We start from the raw sequence: 20411 nt of genomic DNA, 5'->3' as shown, positions 1-20411 counted from the left end.
CAGCTGCTGGGTAACTACCAGAATAACTGTATACGTTTTCATCCAGGGCCTCCCTCCAAATCACAGCTGCCTCCCCAAACCATGTGAGTTCTCGGAGTTTCTAAATGAAATCTCTAATTCAGTGAGCGTAGTGGTTGGTGCCGGCTCCAGATCCCAAGCACTAGTTGCACATTTGTCATTATTTCCCACTTTATGCAGCAGGCAGATGTTTCCTTATCAAGGCAGCCAAACCCATCAGAATGAGGTTCACCGAAGCTGGTGAGCAGGGCCGAGGGTGAGGCCATTACCTGAATGAATCGGGTCGGAAAACGACTAGTGAGTCAAAGAAGTAAGATAGGAATTATCTTGATTATTTGCCTACACAGCCCAAACTCACTCTATAATTGCTCCAACCACTTCTATTTTTGCGTTTAATAGGTTTTGCCATGTTCTTCTTTGATCAAGGGAAGGAGGGAGCATTTTACGTTCATCTGTGTGTAGATTTCAAAACCATCTGCATCCCTGGTGACTAGAAGGATTGTAAACAAGAGCACAGCTTTGAGGCAAGGCTTAGAAATACACTTCTCATTCTGCCAGATTTGAGAGGAGAGAACCTATGACATTCTTTTGGGTTAGCGTTTGTTTGTTTTTTTGGTTTGTTATGTATTGTTTTTTAACATGTATCTCAATACTTGTTGGGCGATTGTCTTTTTTAAATCTGGGACTGTGTAACTTTGGGCAAATCAACTTATTTAAGCCACAGTTCCCTCATTTGTAAAATAACTATAATAATAGTACTTACGCCATAAGGTTATTATCAAGAATTAAATGAGAATAATGCATAGGAAGTTCTTAATATTTTTCTAGCACCTAATAAGCTGTTGTTCTCGCTAATGATTTCCTTATTTGGCATTCTCCCCCAATCCAGAGGGGGGAAAAAATCTACTCTTTTTAATGAGATTTTGAGATCATTCACTGAATTTTATTTTTCTTTTACATTTACAAAAATGAAAATAATATGTGATCAAATAATACCTGGCTATCTCTTGAAATTCTGTTCCTTTTATTTGTGTTTTATATCAACATATGGTAATGCTTGGGCAGAGGAGAAACTTTATTATGCTATTATCTTTATTATTTAATGATTATTTGGCTCCCAGAAAGAGTGTCTGATACTGTTCATCTCAGTGTGTTTCTCCAGCTCCCTGGAGAGTTGTGGGGAGTAACTACGAGCCCCTCCTTCTTATTTCTAGCAAGTAATGAGTTCTGGCTCACTGACAAGTCTCAATGCCGATACAGTCTTGTAGAAAGATTTGAGAATCTGAAAGCCTGAATTCAAGTTCGAATTCAATCATTTACTAGCTGTATGTCCTTGAACAAGCCACTAACCTCTCTAACACTCCATGGAATTGGGATGTTAATGGGCCTCTTATTTTTCCTTCATAGAATTATTATTATCCTTCATAGAATGACTGAAAGTGATTTAAAACCACTAAACCCATTAGATCACTCAGTATCGTTAGAGCAGACTTACTGATATTATAAAAATTATTAATAATAGTGCCCAGGCTGGGATAATGAGATCATAAATAACACTTTGTGAGAACAGGTTAATTTTGATCAACAAGCCTCTTTTATAGAGCCAAAGAATAGATATCACACTTTTTTCATTAAAAAATAAATCTGACCACTTTTTTTTTTAATCCAATTGCTTTTCCCTCTCATTATGTTAACATTAAAAATTCCTCCAAATTTAAAGTTTCAAAAAGCAAGATTTCTCCAAAAGGGTCTCTACTTCCTTTGCTCCATGGGTTTGAGATCACAGAGCAGATCCTACACAGGTTGCTTTTAGGTAGACAGAGAAATCCAGGTAGAGAGTGTAGTGAAGTGTGGTTGTCGAAAGTACAGTTCAAGATCACATGGAACAGTTCAGGACTCTTGTGCCAGACCGCATCTGTTCAGGTCACACTGTGTTCATGTCTGTGAATAAGTAATGGACTTCTCAGTACCCCAGTTCCCTCCTCTGCAAAATGGGAACGATCATAGTCCTTTTGTCATAAGCTGTTTTTGGAGAATTAAATGAGTTAATGTATGTTAAGTGCTTAGAATTGTTTAGCACATGATAAATGTCACATTATCTTCCAAATGGACAGCAAGTGTTCTCAGATGCAGAACAGAGCTCCTCCATCGTATAAGTGTTTCCTTTAGTCTTAGAATCTTTGGAGAAGGAGGCACTTTTCTCCAGCAAGATGAATCTGTTCTTGCCCTGGGTTTCCATCGTGCATGGTTTTCTCCAGGGTAGGTCCAATGTCTCCACGCTCTGCTCCCACTGGGCCCTGTGTCTGCTCTCATGGTAATTTTGTAGCTTATCTCTGTGCTCGTGGTGTCCCTAGTTTTTCTATTTTTGTATCACCAATGCCTGCCACAGTCCCTATTCCAGGGGTGTGCTGGTAAGCCAGCTCTCTAAAAATAAAAGCCCTGATTTGCAGCATTTACTGATTTCTATGGTGTAAGTACTCCCACCTTGGCGGATGTCAGGCTACCAGTGGCTTAATAACCGGCCTGCCAAATTGCCAAATGTTAAACAGCCAGCTCTTGCTGCCCTGCCCGAGCGGGGCACTCAGGCAGTGAATGGGTTAATCAGGCAGGCTGGCTGCTGCATCAGGTAGCTCTAGATATCCCACAAAAGATAATGGAACTGACAAAATGCAGAAAGAAATGTGTGGGCGTCAAATAGTGCACAGAGGTAGTGCCTTATTTTAAATTCTGATTTTCCAGGGCACAGAGACATCAAATCAAAGAAATCCAACCCACGACCCTTATTAGAATCCAGTTTCTATGATAGTGATTCAAATGCCCCTTATTTCCAGACAGTCCCTCCTTGTCTTTCCCTCCCCCACGCCCCACTACTTCTGCTATAGTTTTATTGGAGTAATTGCCAGAACGGTGCCAGAAGAGAGCTGGAGAGGGAGGAGCTGTACCTGAGCTGACCTGCCTTGCCTCAGATTCCCCCTTCTTGACATCCTTTCTTCCCCATCACTGACGTGCTTTCCAGAATCCTGTAGTGCAACTGTCCCACCCCTCCTGTAAGTCTAAAAGAGGAATCTAATTCATCCCCACAAGTTACTCTGCCTCTAAACGGCATGCCATCCTGGCCAAGGAGTAGGCAGGTGTCACAAAGAAGCATTTTTCTCAATCACAACTGCTTTCAGCAATCCTCACTTCCATTTAGATGAACAGTTTTACAAATTGGGAAAGACTAATCCCAAATCAGCATCATTTCAAGCAAGCATATCTCAGACCGCTGCACCTGCCCACAGACTTCTTCTGCCCACAGGCTGGCCATCTTCGGACAGAGTTGCCTCAATAATGGGCTTTTCTTATAAGTTAGTTCCCTTGGATTTCATCAGTGTTGCATTTAAGAGTGTCTCTCTCTCTCTGAGCCTCTGTCTCTGTGTTTCTTGGTGCCAGAGAGGCTGGGGCTACACAATTCCCTCCTTTTAAGAATGTAAGGAGTTTTCTCTTGCCGACTGCACCTGCCTCCGGAAGATGATTCTTTCTCTCTCTGAGCCTATGAACACTCACACACAATGTCCTCCTGTACAGGGGAGGTCTCTGTAGTGTGGATTCAGCAAAATGTTTATGAGAGCATACACTATTTCAGTCTATAGATTATTAACTATCTTGTGCCAACATCAGACAAATAAGAGTGGAGATGGTTACTTAGAGTATTTATGGAGTAGGTAAATATGATGTGCTCAGTGGATGCTGAGACCCCACAACTGCCCTTCCTCTACCACCGCCCAGTCCCCCGAATGTTAACAACCAGGCCTTTGCCCTCCCTCTGGGAAGATGATAAAAGTAATTACTGGAGAAATTGACCATCTCAAAGGTACTGACATGGTATCATAGTTAACAAGCCCTACTCAGGGGCTTAGGACTTCCCCTCAGATTTCTAGATTTTATCACCCCACTCTTCAATGTAAGGTGATAAGCCAGGATTACCAGTCAAGGAAGGAAATCCTCTAATTTGGAAGACAATGTATTAATGTTCTCCAGAGAAACAGAACCAATAGGATGGATGGATGGATGGATGGATGGATGGATGGATGGATGGATGGATGGATGGAGAAATTGGCTCATAGGATTGTGAGAGCTGGCAAGTCTGAAATCTATAGGGCAGGCAGGCAGGCTGGAAATTTCTGTAAGAGTTGATTTTGCAGTCTTGAATTTGAAATTCTCAAAGCTGGAAACCCAGGCAAGATTTCTACGTTGCATTCTTGAGGCAGAATTCCTTCTTCTAAAGGCCTTCAACTGAATGGACAAGACCCACCCACATTATGGAGGGTAATCTGTTTTCCTTAAAGTCAACTGATTGTAAATATTAATCATATCCACAAATACCCTCACACCAACAGCTGGGCACACCATAGGCTAGTCAGTCTGACACATATAATTTACCATCACAGAGACCAAAGTACAGAAGTAGAGAAAAGCAACTTGGAGGAAACTATGCAGGGAGAAAACGTCATAAAAATATTACTAATATCTTCCCAGAGATAAGAGAAAACATTGCAACCACGAAATAGGATCAAGGTGCAATGTGTTTTTTAAAAAAAGAAAATCTTAGCAAACAAAAGAGTCCTTGGAACATAAATGAAAATCTCACAAAAGTTTCAAAAATTGAGGAACTCTTTCAGAAAGTAAAGCAAAAACCTACAGGAATGTAATATAAGAGAGAAAGACAAAATTCAAAGAAGATCCAAAAGATCTGAGATCCAAAGCATAAAAGTCCCATAAAGACAAAACAGAGAAAACAAAGGAAAGGAAATCATCAATGAAATAATCAATTTTCCCCAAGTTAAAGGACAGGAGTTTCCAGATTGCAAGGGCCCACCAAGTACCCAGTTCTGATTGAAAGAAACCCACACTGAAGTCCATCATTGTGAAATCTCAGAAAACTGGGAACAAGAGAACATGCTCTAAGCTGTTAGGAAGAGAAACCAGGTCACATATAAACTTGAGGAACTAAAACAACTTTGAATTTCCCCAAAGTAACATGGAGGGAACTGCTTAGAATTCCATACACAACCCAGCTATCAAAAAGGTGTAAGGATGAAGGAAAAGTAAGTTCAGCTATGCAAGGTCTCACAACATTTACCTTTCATAAAGAAGCCCCTTCTCAGGAAGCTACTGTAGAATGTGTTCTCATGACAGGAGCACGGTACCTATGATAAACTATCTGGAAACATCCTGTCTTTGACAACTGTAGTGTGCTGGGGAAAGCATTCCTCTTCGCATCCTGTTCTCTGCTCTTGGAATCTTGAGTGTTCCCTGGGTGTCTCTTACCATTCTCACTAGCATTCATGTAAGTGATTAATTAGGTGGATTTTTGAGGACTAGTGGGAGATCCAAATCATTACTTGGCAGTTTTGTGAAAAGCTGTGTTCTAAGTTCAAAGTAACCAATCTACTAATCATCTTTGGAATTTGGGATCGGCCTTTGATTTGGTTCAGAAGGAATTGGGAGGGCGTGTTATAACTGAGTCAGCACACTCTGAGCATTACCTGCAGCATCCGTGGCTCATGAGGTCCCTTGTCTCCCCAGGCTATCAGTGTACCTGTCTGTCGCAGTTCACCGGGAGAAACTGTGAATCGGAGATCACAGCCTGCTTCCCAAACCCCTGCCGGAACGGAGGCTCCTGCGACCCCATAGGAAATACTTTCATCTGCAGTTGCAAGGCTGGGCTCACTGGACTCACGTAAGTGAAATTGCTCAAGTCTTTATGCCATTTCTTGTTTAGAAAACAAAACAGTAAACAACTAACTGGGATAAAATACTTACCAGTAATAGGACAGGCAAAGGGTTAATACCTTTGTGTAAAGACTACTTACGTGTGACTAAAATGTTAACAGGGATTATCTCTTGAGTAATGGAGTTATGGGTAATTTATACATTTTACTTTATACTTCTCCATATTTTCAAATTTTCATATAATTACTCTGTGTCCAGTAATCAAGAAAACAATGCTTTTAAAGGAAGTTATCTCTGACCTCTAATATTTCCAATATAATTCTGAGGCAGACATACTATCCATTTCCCCAGAACTCATTAACTGGACTCAACTGCTTAGCATTTTATGATCATTCTGAGAAACTAAAGCTTCCCTTTCCTTTGCAAACCTTCCCCCCTCCCCTGCCCCCAAGAAATAGGGAAATTAAAAGTGTTAGTGGAATGGAAAGGAAATATTTTAAGTTTTTAGTAAAATGCCACTATCATCCATCCTTGATGGCTTTAAAAGTATATATGTGTGTGTGTGTGTGTGTGTGTGTGTGTGTGTATGTGTGTGTATATGTGTGTGTATATATATATATATAATCTCAAGCAAGTGATATTCTAATTACAGATCAGTCTTATGTATTCATTAAAGCAAATCTCTCGAGGACTTTACCAGGAAATACTTAACTCACTTTGAACCGTTGGATGAAATTTAAAGTAATAAAGTGGCATTTCTTTTTAAATACTCTGTGATTCTAATTTCCAACTGAACCTGGCTTCAATTTGTTCAAATTAAGGACATTTGACTACATTTTAAAAAGTAGATTACCAAACAATATAGGTGATGGGGCCTTTTAAATGAACATAGTAGAACAATTGCTGAAGTAGAGAAAAGTGAAGGAAAATGACCTGTGGTCTCAAATAATTTTAAACTGAGAAATAGTAAGACTTAAATGTTTGCAAGTCATGCGTTGCTTTAAAGAGAATAAAATTAACTTAATTATTTTTCGCTAGAACGCTTTAGTCATTTTTTTCCCTGGTCGTCTGCATAGCATTAGCTTTCACATAAGCATAGTATCTGGAAGATAGGTAGATATGTAGCCCTCCATGCGCCTACCCACCTGTGTGTGCCCTGTTTCCCCAATTGCCCAGAGAGGCCAAAAATTACTGTAACCGTCACAGGAAAATGTCAGAACTAAAGCCTTCCTCCTCTCGGGAAACTCCAAATAGGGTATATAGTTTCATAGACCTTTATCCGCAGTTCTACAAAACCCAAAGCTCCACGAACTGACAGGATTGGGGATAAATTAGTGGCCAACTCATTTGGTGCCCAGAACAGCCAAATCCGCTCCGAGGCTGTTTCTAAGCTTTCTGTCTCTCGTGTATGTTCTTCTGTTGAAACACTGGCACATTCGATTACGGGTCCTATGCCAGCACCAGTTCCCGGGGCGGGGTGGGCATCTCACACAATATGAAAGATACCTATTGTGTGTCATTTCAAAAACCGCAGATTCTTAAATTCTGAAACGTACCTCGCGCCCCAAGGATTTGGAGACCGGGGCCCCCTCAACACCACCTGTTCTGTCTCTTTCTGCCCCTTCCCTTCTCTCTCAAGACATCCTTTCCCTGGCCCCCACCAGGGTGGGCTCAGACCACCTGGGCGAGGTTGGGCGGGACACACACCTTATTAACGCGCGTGGCGCCCCCCGCGCGCTCACACCACCGCCCCGCGTCCCTGGCGCTTTGTTTTCTTTCCCGCGCCTGGGTTCCCAAGCGCAGCTGCGGGACGCACAGCGTTGCGTGTCCAGGGCCGAGGTGTGACATGAGGCGCTAGTGTGTGTGTGTGTGTGTTTGGTCCCAAAGGTGCGAAGAAGACGTGAACGAGTGCGAGCGGGAGGAGTGCGAGAACGGCGGCTCCTGCGTGAACGTGTTCGGCTCCTTCGTGTGCAACTGCACGGCCGGCTTCGTGGGCCAGCGCTGCGGCCTGCGCCCCGTGGTGGTGCCCAACATCCAGGCGGGCCACGCCTACGTGGGCAAGGAGGAGCTCATCGGCATCGCCGTGGTCCTCGTGGTCATCCTGGCGCTGGTGGTCGTCTTCATCGTCTTCCGCAAGAAGGTCTTCCGCAAGAACTACTCCCGCAACAACATCACGCTGGTGCAGGACCCCGCCACGGCCGCGCTGCTGCACAAGAGCAACGGCGTCCCCTTCCGCAGCCTGCGGGGCGGCGACGGCCGCAACCTCTACCAGGAGGTGGGGCCCCCGCAGGTGCCCGTGCGCCCCATGGCCTACACCCCGTGCTTCCAGAGCGACTCCAGGAGCAACCTGGATAAGATCGTGGACGGGCTGGGGGGCGAGCACCAGGAGATGACCACCTTCCACCCCGAGTCGCCGCGCATCCTGACGGCCAGGCGGGGCGTGGTGGTGTGCAGCGTGGCCCCCAACCTCCCCGCCGTGTCCCCCTGCCGCTCCGACTGCGACTCCATCCGGAAGCACGGCTGGGAGGCCGCGCCCGAGAGTGAGTAGCGGGGTGCGCGCGCGCGCGGTTCCAGGCGCGTCCCCGGGGAGCCGGTGGCGGGGCGGCGCGGGCGCCCCAGCAGGGAGCGCGGGACGGGGGGCGGGGCGCGGGGCAGAGCTCCTCGGGACGCGGAGGGGCGCTGAGCGTTCATGCGGAGGCCTGAAAAAATTGCTCCGGTTCTTCCTACCATCTCCAGATAGGGGAAATGAGGCTCAGTAAGGTGCCCCCGGCACCCACGCGTGAGGGTCTGTGCAGTAGAAGCTCGTAAGAGGTGCTGCGTCCAGGCTGCCAAACCCTAGCACCCATGCGCTTCTCACAGCAGCGCCCCTGGGCGGCGAGGCCGGCAGTGTGGCTGCCTGAGGGATACGCAGAAAGCGTGCTCTGGAAGGTCAGAGGAGTCTTCGGACGCCGAGCGGATGCACCTTTCAGCCTGGGTCCTCCCTGACAGTTTTCTAGCTCCCGACCCTGCTGACCCTGCCGACAGCACTGGCTTCCCCTGGGCTGCCCTTTCCTTTTCTCTGCGCTCCCTTTGTTGGCACGCGCTTGTCCCCTTCCTGGCCTCTCCCCTCTGTGCACCTCCTACACGCAGAGGGAAAACGTGAGAAGAGCAGAGGGACATTTGAGTGGATCACGGTGGATTATAGATCCGGGGAAAGGAGGGCATTCCACTAGAGGGACCTACATGATCTGAAGAAAAGCAAGTCATTCTGTTTGGCTGGGTCCATGAAACAGGAGGGTGCACCACTGGGGGGAGTGGAGGGAGTGGTCTGGTTCAGATGATGGTGCTTCCCACTCCTTTGGCCTCCGGCAGCAGGAGCCCAGACAAAGGAAAGAACCACAGGTGCAAAGCCCTTTGCGTGTTGAGGAACATAGACGAGATCAGTGTAGTTGGAACTTGGTGAGCACCCCGCTTGGCATCGGGAAGATTCTTAATGATCTCAAGAGTGTTTCCGGGAGTTACCAAGACAGAGAGCCAAAATGCAAGGGTTCGGGACAAAGAGACTTGGTGAGAAAACAGAGGTGTCCGGTAAACATAAAAAGCCATCACTGCAGTGTGGGGATCATCTTAAGTCCCAATAACTTGCCCAAGGGAAAGTAAGAGGGGGGTGAAGATTCAAACCTGGTACCCCAGAGTTCAGAGCCTGTGCTCCTACCAGCACTACCCTTGGAAGCTTTAGCAGGAAGGAGGGAGAGGAGGAGGAGGGCCTCTGTTCTATTCTGGTGCCGCCCCAACTATTCTATCTGCTGGTGGGTTTTCTGGGGACACATTTATATTCTAAGTCGGTGCCTTTGGACTTTTACCATAAATATATTCTCTCTCAAATCATCTGTAAAGTTAGACTTTCCTCAAGCCTGGCCAACCCACTAGCAAAAGGAAAGGCTCTCTTTTATTTAACAATGAAAAAATGGGGTTTGAATAAATGGAGGAGTGGAGAAAGCAATTTCATGCACAGCACTGTATTCGCCAGGGTAGACCATTTCTCACTTTTCCCCCTTGTGCTCAGGGCTAAGCCTGGTGCCCACTTCGTGCCTTTGGAAGGCACGCCTTCGTATTTTCTGTGGTGTGGCTGTTGGGAGGTGAATTTCTCCCTGGCGCCTCTCTCCACTTGTATCGGTTGTTTACCCGGCTCATCATTTCTCTGTGTCTTCAGCATCTGACAGCAGGTGCAGCGCCACAGTGCCCGGCACTGCCATTACCCTTTGCGGCAGAGACAGGGATTTCCCCAGCCACGACCAGGAACAACTTTTCCCTTAGTCACAAGTCACCGTCTCTTCATACCATCATGTTACAGGATGATTTGAAGCTTTTCCTAGTGATCATTTCCCTCCACCCACTTCGTGATGTGACAGCTTTATTTCCAGAATCTACCTTGGGCCAAAACTCACATTTTCCCCCAAAGTACTATTGGGTTTTTATTGAATACGTTTCCTTCTTTGTTAAGCAAGGCAGTTAGCTGGCAAGACAATCTCTAGGCAGCTAATTCGTTTTTCACTTGACAGTTTCAAGATATGAGTTGTTTTTATTGCTTTCTTTAGTCCGTCAAATACAAAGGTATCCCTGGAAAGAGAGAGAGAATGGGAGGGGGGAGGTTCAGTCTGTCTTTGTACTGCAAAGAGGGTGGAAGTGTGTGGATACCAACCCCTCCATACCTCTGACTGCCCTCCTACCTGAGTGCAGAACGCTGACATTCCCAAAAATGATGTGACACTGCCCTCTAGAAGGCAGTGCTGAGAACTCCATTCGCTCCCCAGAGATGGAAGTCAGGATAAACGTAATGGCATTCTTGCCTATAAAATATTTATACCCCTATTTTAAAAGTAATCTCATTTAACCTGGTGTTGACACCACATCGGTTCATGTAAATGATTTAAATTAACTCTGAATGGCAAAGAGCAACCCAGACACTTCATCCCGGGTTCACTCTTCTCTTAGGCTTCACTTTGAGGAGGGAACAGCTACTTTCGGCTGTCAGCTATTTGGAAGCTCATTTACCACGGGTTAAGGGTTTTGAATCCATAATGTAAATCACTTGATTGACAGAGGGACCTTTGCCCTCAGTGGCACAATCAATTTTCTACTGTGAAGCTAAATTATTTTCTCTGAGCAAATGAAAGAGCTCCAAGAAGTGAACTCTGGGGGTGGCAGGGCTAGAAATACACACAAGGTAACTATTGTCATTTCTGCTTGTTCTCTGGCTGTCCACGAAGACAAAGGAGTTGATGACCCGGGAGAAGTGACCTGCTTTGCAGGCAGTAATAAAGGCAGCAACTCTGAAGTTCAGTCCCTGAGCTCCTTCCAGTCGGATTCTGGTGACGACAATGGTAAGCAGTCATAGATGTGTCCCCCTGGGTGGCTTCTGCCTTCTGTGCTGGTACTCAATGGTTGAGAGGAAGGGGAGGTGGCCAGTGTTGTTTCCTGACCTGATCATGGGTGTTAGAGCATGTTAACCAGCTTTCTAGTTGGCTTCATTGTTGGGTGTCATTGCTGAAGGAGCATCTATTGAGCTACAGCTGTCAGCAGGCCTGGGGATCTGCATCAAAGATTGTCGGGGTTCCCCTGGACCTCCAGTAATGTGTCCTCTTTGATTTGGTTCATGATGGAACTGCCTCATCCCAAATGATACTCTAGCAAACAGTGTAGTTTTTTTTAAAAATATTACTGATTATCTCTTCACTCTTATATCCAACCTCCACATCATTAGAAATTAATTCAGAGGCAAGATCTCCTCCCATAGACCGCCTTCCCATGGAAGTGACATGTTCATTCAGTTTAATACCCCTTATGATCTCTTGGGGTCATGGACCTTTGGAGAATCTATTGAATACTATAGATCAGCTCCTTAGAAAAATGCACATACACCCAAAATGTTACATGCAATTCCACGTGGTTCATGTTCCTCATTGACACTCCAGAGTTGCTACCTCTACCTCTTGTGAACTTATGTTAAAGAAGAGGTTGCTGGACTGGGTTTCCAGAGCCGAGGACCCAGTTTGGAGGATGGGTTGGTCTCCTCTGAGCAGGGGAGGGTGATAGAAATGGTGATAAGACAAGCAAGAGTGGTGAACCAAGAATAATTTAAAATAGTCAACCACAGAGATAGCCTTATCTTATGTAATTTTCCCATTTATAAGCAATTAGCAAAAATTGAATATTTGTTAATTTATGTAATCATTCAATCCATGAATCCTTGTTGAGCTGCATGCTGAAACCTGTGCTGGACATAGTACCGAGAAGTACAAAATGAAAACAACATTGCCTTTGCCCCCCAGGTAAACATGGGAACAGATGAGCTCAAAGGCCATAATAGTCATGGAAGTAAAATAGTCCAGTTTTACGGCCACTACCCCCAAATCACTTCCACCCTGATACCTGGCACTCCTGGGAGGTGCAGAAGCCTCCATGTATCTGACTGCTGGGATAACAAACCATATAACAATGCATTTCTTCTGACCATTTTCAGAAGATCCAGGGCATGCCTCCAGGTTCGTTTGCCTGGGTGCTCTCTCCTTTTCTCATCCCCAACCAGAAGAAAAGCTGTCATTGGTTTGTGTTTTGCAGAGAAGCAACTGAGAGCAGATAGTTTTCAAATTCCAGGGAGCAGCCCTGGCAGTGATGCCGGGCTGATCACTCTCATGGGCTCTGCTCTATATGCCCCAAAGTCACACACTCAGCCTTCCATGCTAAACATCCCGGATTGGTCCTGACTAAAGCAGGCAGTATTAGGAATTTGCAGCCAATTAGTTTTAACAAGCTGCTGCTATCAGGTGCTGTGTCAATTCATATAGAATACAGAAAATGCCCTCCCTGACTCTTAAGTATATCAGAGCCCAAATGCTGACGTCTGTCTACACGTTACTGGTGAAAGCTGGGCCTTCGGTCATTCTAGGTTGTGGTGGCATCGTGTGGTGTGGAGCCACCAGTCCTGCAAAGGTTATCCTACACCATGGCATTTGGTTCCTGGCAGCATGGCTGACCAACAAAGAATTCTCTCCAGGAATAGCGAGGTCTTCTGTAGAGCCTGTGGGAGTTTCTAATGAGAAATTAGCATGAGCTTGATGAGCCATTGCCTTCCTAGATTGATTTCACTGGGCCATGAAGTGTGAATTTATGACCCAGCAATCCCTGCTGATCATGCCTTTCAGGAGGACTGGCCCCGGATCTGTGCCATTTCCTCTCTGTTCCCAGAATCCTGGGACCCTAGGAAAGAGCATCCGCTGGATCACTGCCCAGTGGAGGGACTGTGGGAAGGCTCTGGGCGTTTGCATGCTGCAGTCTTTGTTGTTGCTGTTGTTGTTGTTAAGAAAAGTTAACGTATGTTTAAAATACACAACTAACCTGAAGCTGTCCTTCCTCTCCCTCCTGTCTTCTTTTCCTGGCCACAAGCATCCATAGTGACTGTCATTCAACTTGTCAACAATGTAGTTGACACTATAGAGAATGAAGGTATTTACTTTTTTCTTCCATAGCGTTTCTTCATGTAAAGAGTTGTCCTTTTGGAAATATGGCCCCCTTGTTCCTTTGAACTAGGGGTGATTTTAATCAGCGGGCCACAGAGAGGGCAGTAAACAGGTGGTTTCAAAGGAGACATTGGATGTTTCTCTGGATATTAGGGTGAATTTTACAATTTGGGGGGGGAAATCTAGTTTATAATTTTTTTCAAATGTGTAGGATGCTCTTTTTATAAAATTTCTCCCAAGAGAAGAGTACCCAAATATTTGGAATCGAGATTAATACAAAATTCATTCTTATATGCAACATATATTCATTGAGCACCTACTATGAATACTTAAGAAATCATTCAAACAACAATATGATAGGGATCTATTTCAATCAGGTAACTTCTATTAGTGACATCATACTTAGATGGGACGTATCTTTTTATTTCCTAAATAACAATGGGGAGAAATAGCAGCATGTTTTTTAAGTCATCTGAAATGTTCTCCTTTGCCCTCTTCACGTGGCTTGGATTGTCAGTTTTACTTCTTTGTGTTTAAACAGTGTCTGTCATGGATCAAGGACAGAACTACAACCGAGGTGACTGCTACGGCCCCGGCATAACGTTTTTCTTATGTGCTCTGAATTGCTGAGTTCGTTCTTACCCTGCCCCTCTCCCTCCATTTTTCTCTGAGTTTCTTTGGTCTGAATTTTGCATGTTCCAGGTGTCTTGTGAGCTTGGCATTGGAGCTGAAAGCCCTGCCCACCCCCTCCCCCAGCCGCCCCCCTGTGCGTGCAGTTCACCCATTTTCGTGCACACCTCCCTGCCTTCTGCGGTCCCCAGGACAGCTGATGCGCACCTCCCTCTGTGAGCATGCTGCCAGCCTGGCTCTGCACTTAGCGCGTGGACAGGAAGACAGGATGAGAAAAGTGGGCCTAGAAATGTGTTTCCTCGGCATGCCCTCACCGGCCGTCTCTGTGGCATGGCTGAGTGCGGGGCTCTGCAGCCCCAGGGCCCATCTCTCAGAGCTGCCCTCGCCCTGTTCTCGCAGGGCCAGGGCACGGCTGGCCCCGATAGACCCCTGTAAGGCGCATGCACATGACTTGGCGTTTTAGGGTCTCTTGGATGTTAATTGCATGCCAGGCCCCTTATCTGCTCCTTTCTAAACCCTGCCCCAGCTCCAGCCCGGAGGAAAGTAACTGTCCTGGCTTTCCTTGCTCACAGCCTATCACTGGGACACCTCTGACTGGATGCCGGCCGCCCGCCTGTCGGACATCGAGGAGGTGCCCAACTACGAGAACCAGGAGGGAGGCTCTGCACACCAGGGCAGCACCCGGGAGCTGGAGAGTGACTACTACCTGGGCGGCTATGACATCGACAGCGAGTACCCACCCCCCCAAGAAGAGGAGTTCTTGAGTCAGGACCAGCTGCCCCCTCCCCTGCCAGAGGACTTCCCGGACCAGTACGAGGCCCTGCCACCCTCCCAGCCTGTCTCGCTGGCCAGTACCCTGAGCCCAGACTGCAGGAGGAGGCCCCAGTTCCACCCGAGCCAGTACCTCCCGCCTCACCCCTTCCCCAACGAAGCAGACTTGGTGGGCCCTCCCGCCAGCTGCGAATTTAGTACTTTTGCCGTGAACATGAACCAGGGCACAGAGACGGCAGGCCCAGCAGACAGTGTGTCTCTATCCTTGCACAATTCCAGAGGCACCTCCTCTTCAGATGTGTCGGCCAGCTGCGGCTTTGACGATGCCGAAGTGGCCATGAGCGACTATGAGAGCGTGGGCGAGCTCAGCCTCGGCAGCCTTCACATTCCGTTTATGGAGACTCAGCACCAGACTCAAGTGTAGAGGACACGCCTCGGGCTTTGCACTGTTTGTTACAGGAGGAGGCTGGCTGGGCTTGTGTCTCCCTGGAGAGCCGTGTGCTGAGCAAGGAGGAAACGCAGGTATTTCCCACTGGGAGCTTCTGTTTCAGTCCAGCCCTACTCTAGCTGGGAGAAAAGGAAAGGCTCAGAAATTGTTTCTGAGAGGTGACTGATGGCCCTTGCAGTGTGTACCTGCGTTCATGACCAAGAAAGCTCACTGAGTTTTTAAAAGGGGGAAATGCATTTCACCCTCTAAGTTACACAGTCGATCTTGTATGGCTTTGTGCAGTATTGTGCCCTGGAAAGTGTTACAGCATCAGCCCTTACAGTATTAATAGCTGGAAACAAGCAAAAAGGCATGTAATTTTGATCCAATGGGGGGCGGATGAAAATGTTAGTTATTGTTGGAAAAGCTAGGCAAAAGAATAAAAAAAATAAATATCATTAAACCAACAAGAAAATGGGCTGAAGCCTTTAAAAATCAACTTTATTTTTTTTTATAAGCTCCCCAATTTTCAGCTATAAAATTAGATTTAGGTAAATGTTTAGTATGCTTAGTTATTTTTATTTGTTTGTGTTAAGCATCCAATATAATATAGTTGGGTTTTATGATCTTTGAGAAAGATATAATGAAGACAACTAAGAGAATATTTGGGTTCCATTTTGTGGGTTGGGGACGTTAACATTGTTCAAACATTTAAAAGAATGTGATTATCTGTTTTCCAGTAAACATTCCTGGCTATAACTACAATTTTAACACTACTGCAGAAATTAGCCTTTGTTCCAAGAATCAGGAAATAAAAAGAAAGAAAAAGAAAGCAGTATTTTGGTACTTTATTCTCCAGAATGAGAGATATTTATAGGTTTAAGCAGAATTCACAAATTTAGGGGGAAAAAGTAAAATGTAACACTTTCAAAGTTTTCAGCCAGATAATCACAATTCTTGATAATGCAAATAGAATTTGAGCGTTGTTCTGAATTGGTTAGCATCATCACTATAAATGCAATTGCATTTTTAAAAGAGAAGGAAGTAGATTAGTTCTTGTGTATAAATTATAATAGTGTGTGTGTCTGGGCCTATGTACAGATAGATATGTGCTTGCACTCACTAGGGCTGCTCTTGAAGGACACGAACGTGAACTTTTTAGGCTACAGACTACGTTGAAAATCCTGCCTGTGAGGCAGACCATCCAGTTTCTCTAATCTCTGTGATGTTAGGGAAACACCAAATGCCATATTTTACTCCGGTTCAGTTGACTTTATTTTGGTACTGCCATTTATATTAACTTAAAGCAAAACTGTGCTTTTTTTAAAAAAAAAACACAAAAAATACTCAGTATTTTGTTATAATTTTCCAGAACTAAACTCTTATTTGAAAAATGTGTAATGTTTCATTACACCCTGGGGTTCTCCTCTATCTGGCATGTGGACTTTGGCCATGAGTTTCCAAAATTTACAGGGGAATCATTCTATTGGATGTACAGTAATTCAGTCCTCGAAGCTTAAAGTTGACAAGTTGAGTGACTTTCCCGCTTCGCTTCAGTCGGATTATGGCTGCGTGTGCGGTGGCCGTGGTAAATAAATGCACATTTGCACTACCTGCTTCATGAGCAAATCTGTGTCCACCGTTTCTGACGACATGGCATTGGTATGTAATTGTGCTGTCCCCAGTCTGCCTGTCACCCACTCAAACATATTTTTAGCTGTTTCAGTTGTGTTGAATTCACTCTTTTGTAGGAGTCAGTGTTTCTGAAGTTTGTTGTACAAAAATCCCTTTTCATTGTCAAGCTTTCTGAGTCCACGGATGCACTTCACAGATTTTTCGGTTTTTCTCCTTCCTGTCTCTCGGCGAGACCTACTCACAGAAGCATATCTGCACTGTGGTCTGGAAATAAATGAATTTCACTGAGGCGGCTTTTGAGGATAAAATCTTTGGTATTTTTCTTATGTAAAAGCACATTTGCAAGAATCAGAGAAAATGACAAGCTAATGGTCTAGAATGGACTCGTGCTATACTTTTCATAACGCAATGTCATAAAAGTCATCAAAGGAAAACCAACAATTCATTTCTCGCCCCCAGGGAATATTAGAACAAGATTAATGCCAGTGAGTCACTATTGCTTACACAGCATCTCCTCCGGGGAGAATGCCTGACTGACACAGTAATGAAGGAATAAATAGATCCTAATGCCGTTGTGAAGTCACCCTAGAAAATCGCGCCCTCCCGCTGCTCTGACCTATATAAAATACCTCTTTCGTCAGGAGAGCACCCCCTGATTTTCTGCAGAATAGCTCTGCAATTAAATGTGTACCACACAAGTGTGTTATGTTTTGATCCGTTACCCTTTAAACACATAGCTTTTCACTTTTTGGAAAATTAAACTTCCCTATAGAGTATGAAATGGTTTTCGGTCAGGCCGAGATGGAACTAGGTGGGATGTCTGCTGATTTGAAGACCTAGAAGGGTCCTTAAGACCTGTTCCCCCAACCCTCTTATTTTTATAAAAGAGGAAACATGCCCAAATTGGGGAAGGCACTTGCCCAAGCTCACAGGAGGTTCAGTAGCTGGACGTCCATTCGGCCAATATTCTTTCTGTGCCACACGGGTCACACTCAGCTGCCTGGCGTGGTGTCTGCTGCACCTTCTGGCTTCCCGCCGCTCTTGCTCTGGAATGTGCTAGAGCTCATGGAGGTTATGTCTTTGGAAGCCTCACCATCTGGTGTTTCCCAGCAGCCTCGCTAGGAAGGGTACAGTTACAGAATTCACACATCTCTTTAGGTATTTATCAAAATGCTGCTTTTACCAAATATTTTCTAAAATGAAGATGGAACAATAATCACACCATGGAACCCAGACTAGTCACCAGTTATGGTGAAACTTTGTTTATAATATTACCGACGGTTCGCATTTTGGTTTTTCCTTTCTCCCCCCATACCAGCTCTGGTGTCTGTTCCTACCCCCTGAACCATGTGGAAAATATTGAAGCCAGCTAGTGTTTTCCCCTTTTTCCTGACGTGTCTGTGCCCCCTCCTGGAAGCCATTTGCCATAGCCTGCTGTAGGCGCTTTGCTTGTATTGCACACATTCTGGTCAAGTTGGGGGTGGCTAGACTGTTGGTTTTTGTCATATGGTCAGCAGAAGCTGTAAAAGATGAATGAAGTGGGTGTTTACTCCGTTTCCTGTACGAGCATTTCTCTGCCGGCTCCATTCCATGCCAGCTTGCCCTGTGCTCATGTCCTGACCGTTCCTGAAATGCCATTGCAGAAGACTTAGCACCATGAGGAGGTCACGTCCATGCACGTGAGGTGAGGCTTGCCCTGCCAGAGAATCGGCGTGAAGGCGTGGAGGGGAACGGCTGCTGCACTCCTGGGATTCCCTGAGGAATCACTCGCACAGCCTGGAAAAAAGCAAGTCAGATACACAGAGGTGAGTAAAAGTAGGTTACAGTTGTTTGTATGGAAAAATACATAATACAAGAATAAATAATAATACAAGGATAAACTGTTTCCTGTACTCACAACTGTAAACCTACTTTTCCCACCCCCAAAACTGTATACATACACTTTGAATGATTATAGAGTCAGCGTTTATCAAAATATATTTCATTTTCAAAATTGAGCTATCAGCAGTTAAAGTATGTATACATTTTGGGGGACTATATATCAGCCAATTCCTACTTACTTCCCACACCCACCCCACCCACTGCCCCCACTAATGCTGTTTCTACATAAGGAAAGTCAGGGGAATTGAGAAAAAGAGACAGCAAAGTAAATCATTTAAGGTCCAGAAAACACTTCCATGAGCGATAATTCAGGAAGATCTAGTGTTCCTTTGCAACAGTTGCCCAGATAATTGTCTGTGCTCTTTCCTCTGCTGCCCTTCCAGTACGCAGATATTGATAAAGTGTTAGGCTTTTATGTTTTATGTTTTTAGCTTCAAAACATGGGACATGGGGATTGGAAAAGGCATTTCTCCTGTGTCCTCATTTTGTGTGGTCTGTGAGAAGGTGGTTCTGTGTTTTCCCTGGGTTTTGTCCTGCAATGTTCAACTGCACATGAATCTGGTGAAAATCCACAAGGTCTTTAAGCTTCTGGTTGTATAATTCTAGGGTTTAAAGTCACCGCTGATGGGTTTGGCATCAGTTACTATTTAGCCAGCGGCTAAGAGATAAGAGTAAGATTTTTCTTTCCTTATGTAATAATGAAAAGCAATAATTACAAGTATGTAATATTACACAAAGGCCATAATAAGTCTCTTCCAATGTTTAGGATGCACTAGAGAATCGTGTAGTCACTTGGAGCGTGTTTGGACCCATTAGTATGTATTATTTAACAGTTTTATGAGCCCAGACTACTGCATTTCGGGACGTGAGAAATGTGTGGGGAAATGGAAACAGTTCTTTTTGAGCACTGTATCGGAGAGATTGTCTTGTAAATTTACCTGTTGCAAACAGGCTGGTTTGTAAAAGATGTATGTTTTGGTGTTTAAAATGTTTATAAAATTGTATATAATGGTTTCAATTTTACAAGCTTTTGTAGATACTGTACTTGATGCCTATCAGGATGCTTTAATTTGGGGGGTCGAAAACAATTCTAAGTCATCCATGCTGTTGGTCTGCAAACTTTTGAAGTAACTGCACACACCCACATAAAGGATTTTTGGATTTGAAAATGGTGTTTTTTAATCATTTCAAAATGTACTGTAAACTTTCTTTGGTTCTACTGTTTTCATTTAACTGTCTCTGTTTTTAAGAAAATGTTTTTATTGGCGTTTTTTAAATGAGTGTGTTTTGCCCAGTTACGAAGTACCTGATATCTATGCCATTTCAGGTTCAGAATGAAATATATCATTTCTTCACACACACGTGTACCCACCTAAACTTGCACACACATCACGCACCAAACTTTATGCAAAGGGGAAAGCTAACACTTACAGTGAACCTTGTCCCTATGGAAACGGATTGTTTCTGCATATATTGCTGGGGGCAGTATTAGTCTGGTGTTCTTTTTCTAAAAAATGAAAGAAAAACAAAAACAATAAAAAAAGACAGCCAAAAACAAAACCCCAACAGTGTACAGGTTTATAACTTACAAAATTTGATGGTTAAAACAAGTTTTCAAGTAAAAAGAAAAAAAATGAAACTAGCCATGGTGTCGACTCTTCCTAAGTGTGTCCTTTTATTTGTCTCCCGTTAATTGTGCACAAGGTCCATGGGCCGTCCTGCTCCGCAGGATGGGGTGGTTCATTGCAGAGGCTTTTCACCCCGGGAAAGACTTCTACTGGCTCTGGTGCACTCACGCTGGAATCCTGTGCAGCTGCTTCTGGGCATATCCCTGA

General features: G+C 44.8%; 1 protein-coding gene across 1 annotated transcript in view; it reads left to right on the top strand.

Annotated features, from left to right (window-relative positions):
- Positions 1 to 20190, top strand: part of FAT3 (FAT atypical cadherin 3) — a 609567-nt gene extending 589377 nt beyond the window's left edge. The window contains exons 23-28 of the mRNA XM_081154333.1: positions 5587 to 5740; positions 7621 to 8273; positions 10983 to 11096; positions 13159 to 13218; positions 13774 to 13809; positions 14435 to 20190. Coding sequence (XP_081010459.1) covers positions 5587 to 5740; positions 7621 to 8273; positions 10983 to 11096; positions 13159 to 13218; positions 13774 to 13809; positions 14435 to 15057 — 1640 coding nt within the window. The 3' untranslated portion in view covers positions 15058 to 20190. The remainder of the gene's footprint in view (positions 1 to 5586; positions 5741 to 7620; positions 8274 to 10982; positions 11097 to 13158; positions 13219 to 13773; positions 13810 to 14434) is intronic.
- The last annotated feature ends 221 nt before the right edge of the window (positions 20191 to 20411 follow it).

This window comes from Miniopterus schreibersii (genome assembly GCF_964146895.1).
Source record: "Miniopterus schreibersii genome assembly, chromosome: 12".
Taxonomy (NCBI): Eukaryota; Metazoa; Chordata; class Mammalia; order Chiroptera; family Miniopteridae; genus Miniopterus; species Miniopterus schreibersii.
This window is presented reverse-complemented; position numbering and strand designations above follow the sequence as displayed.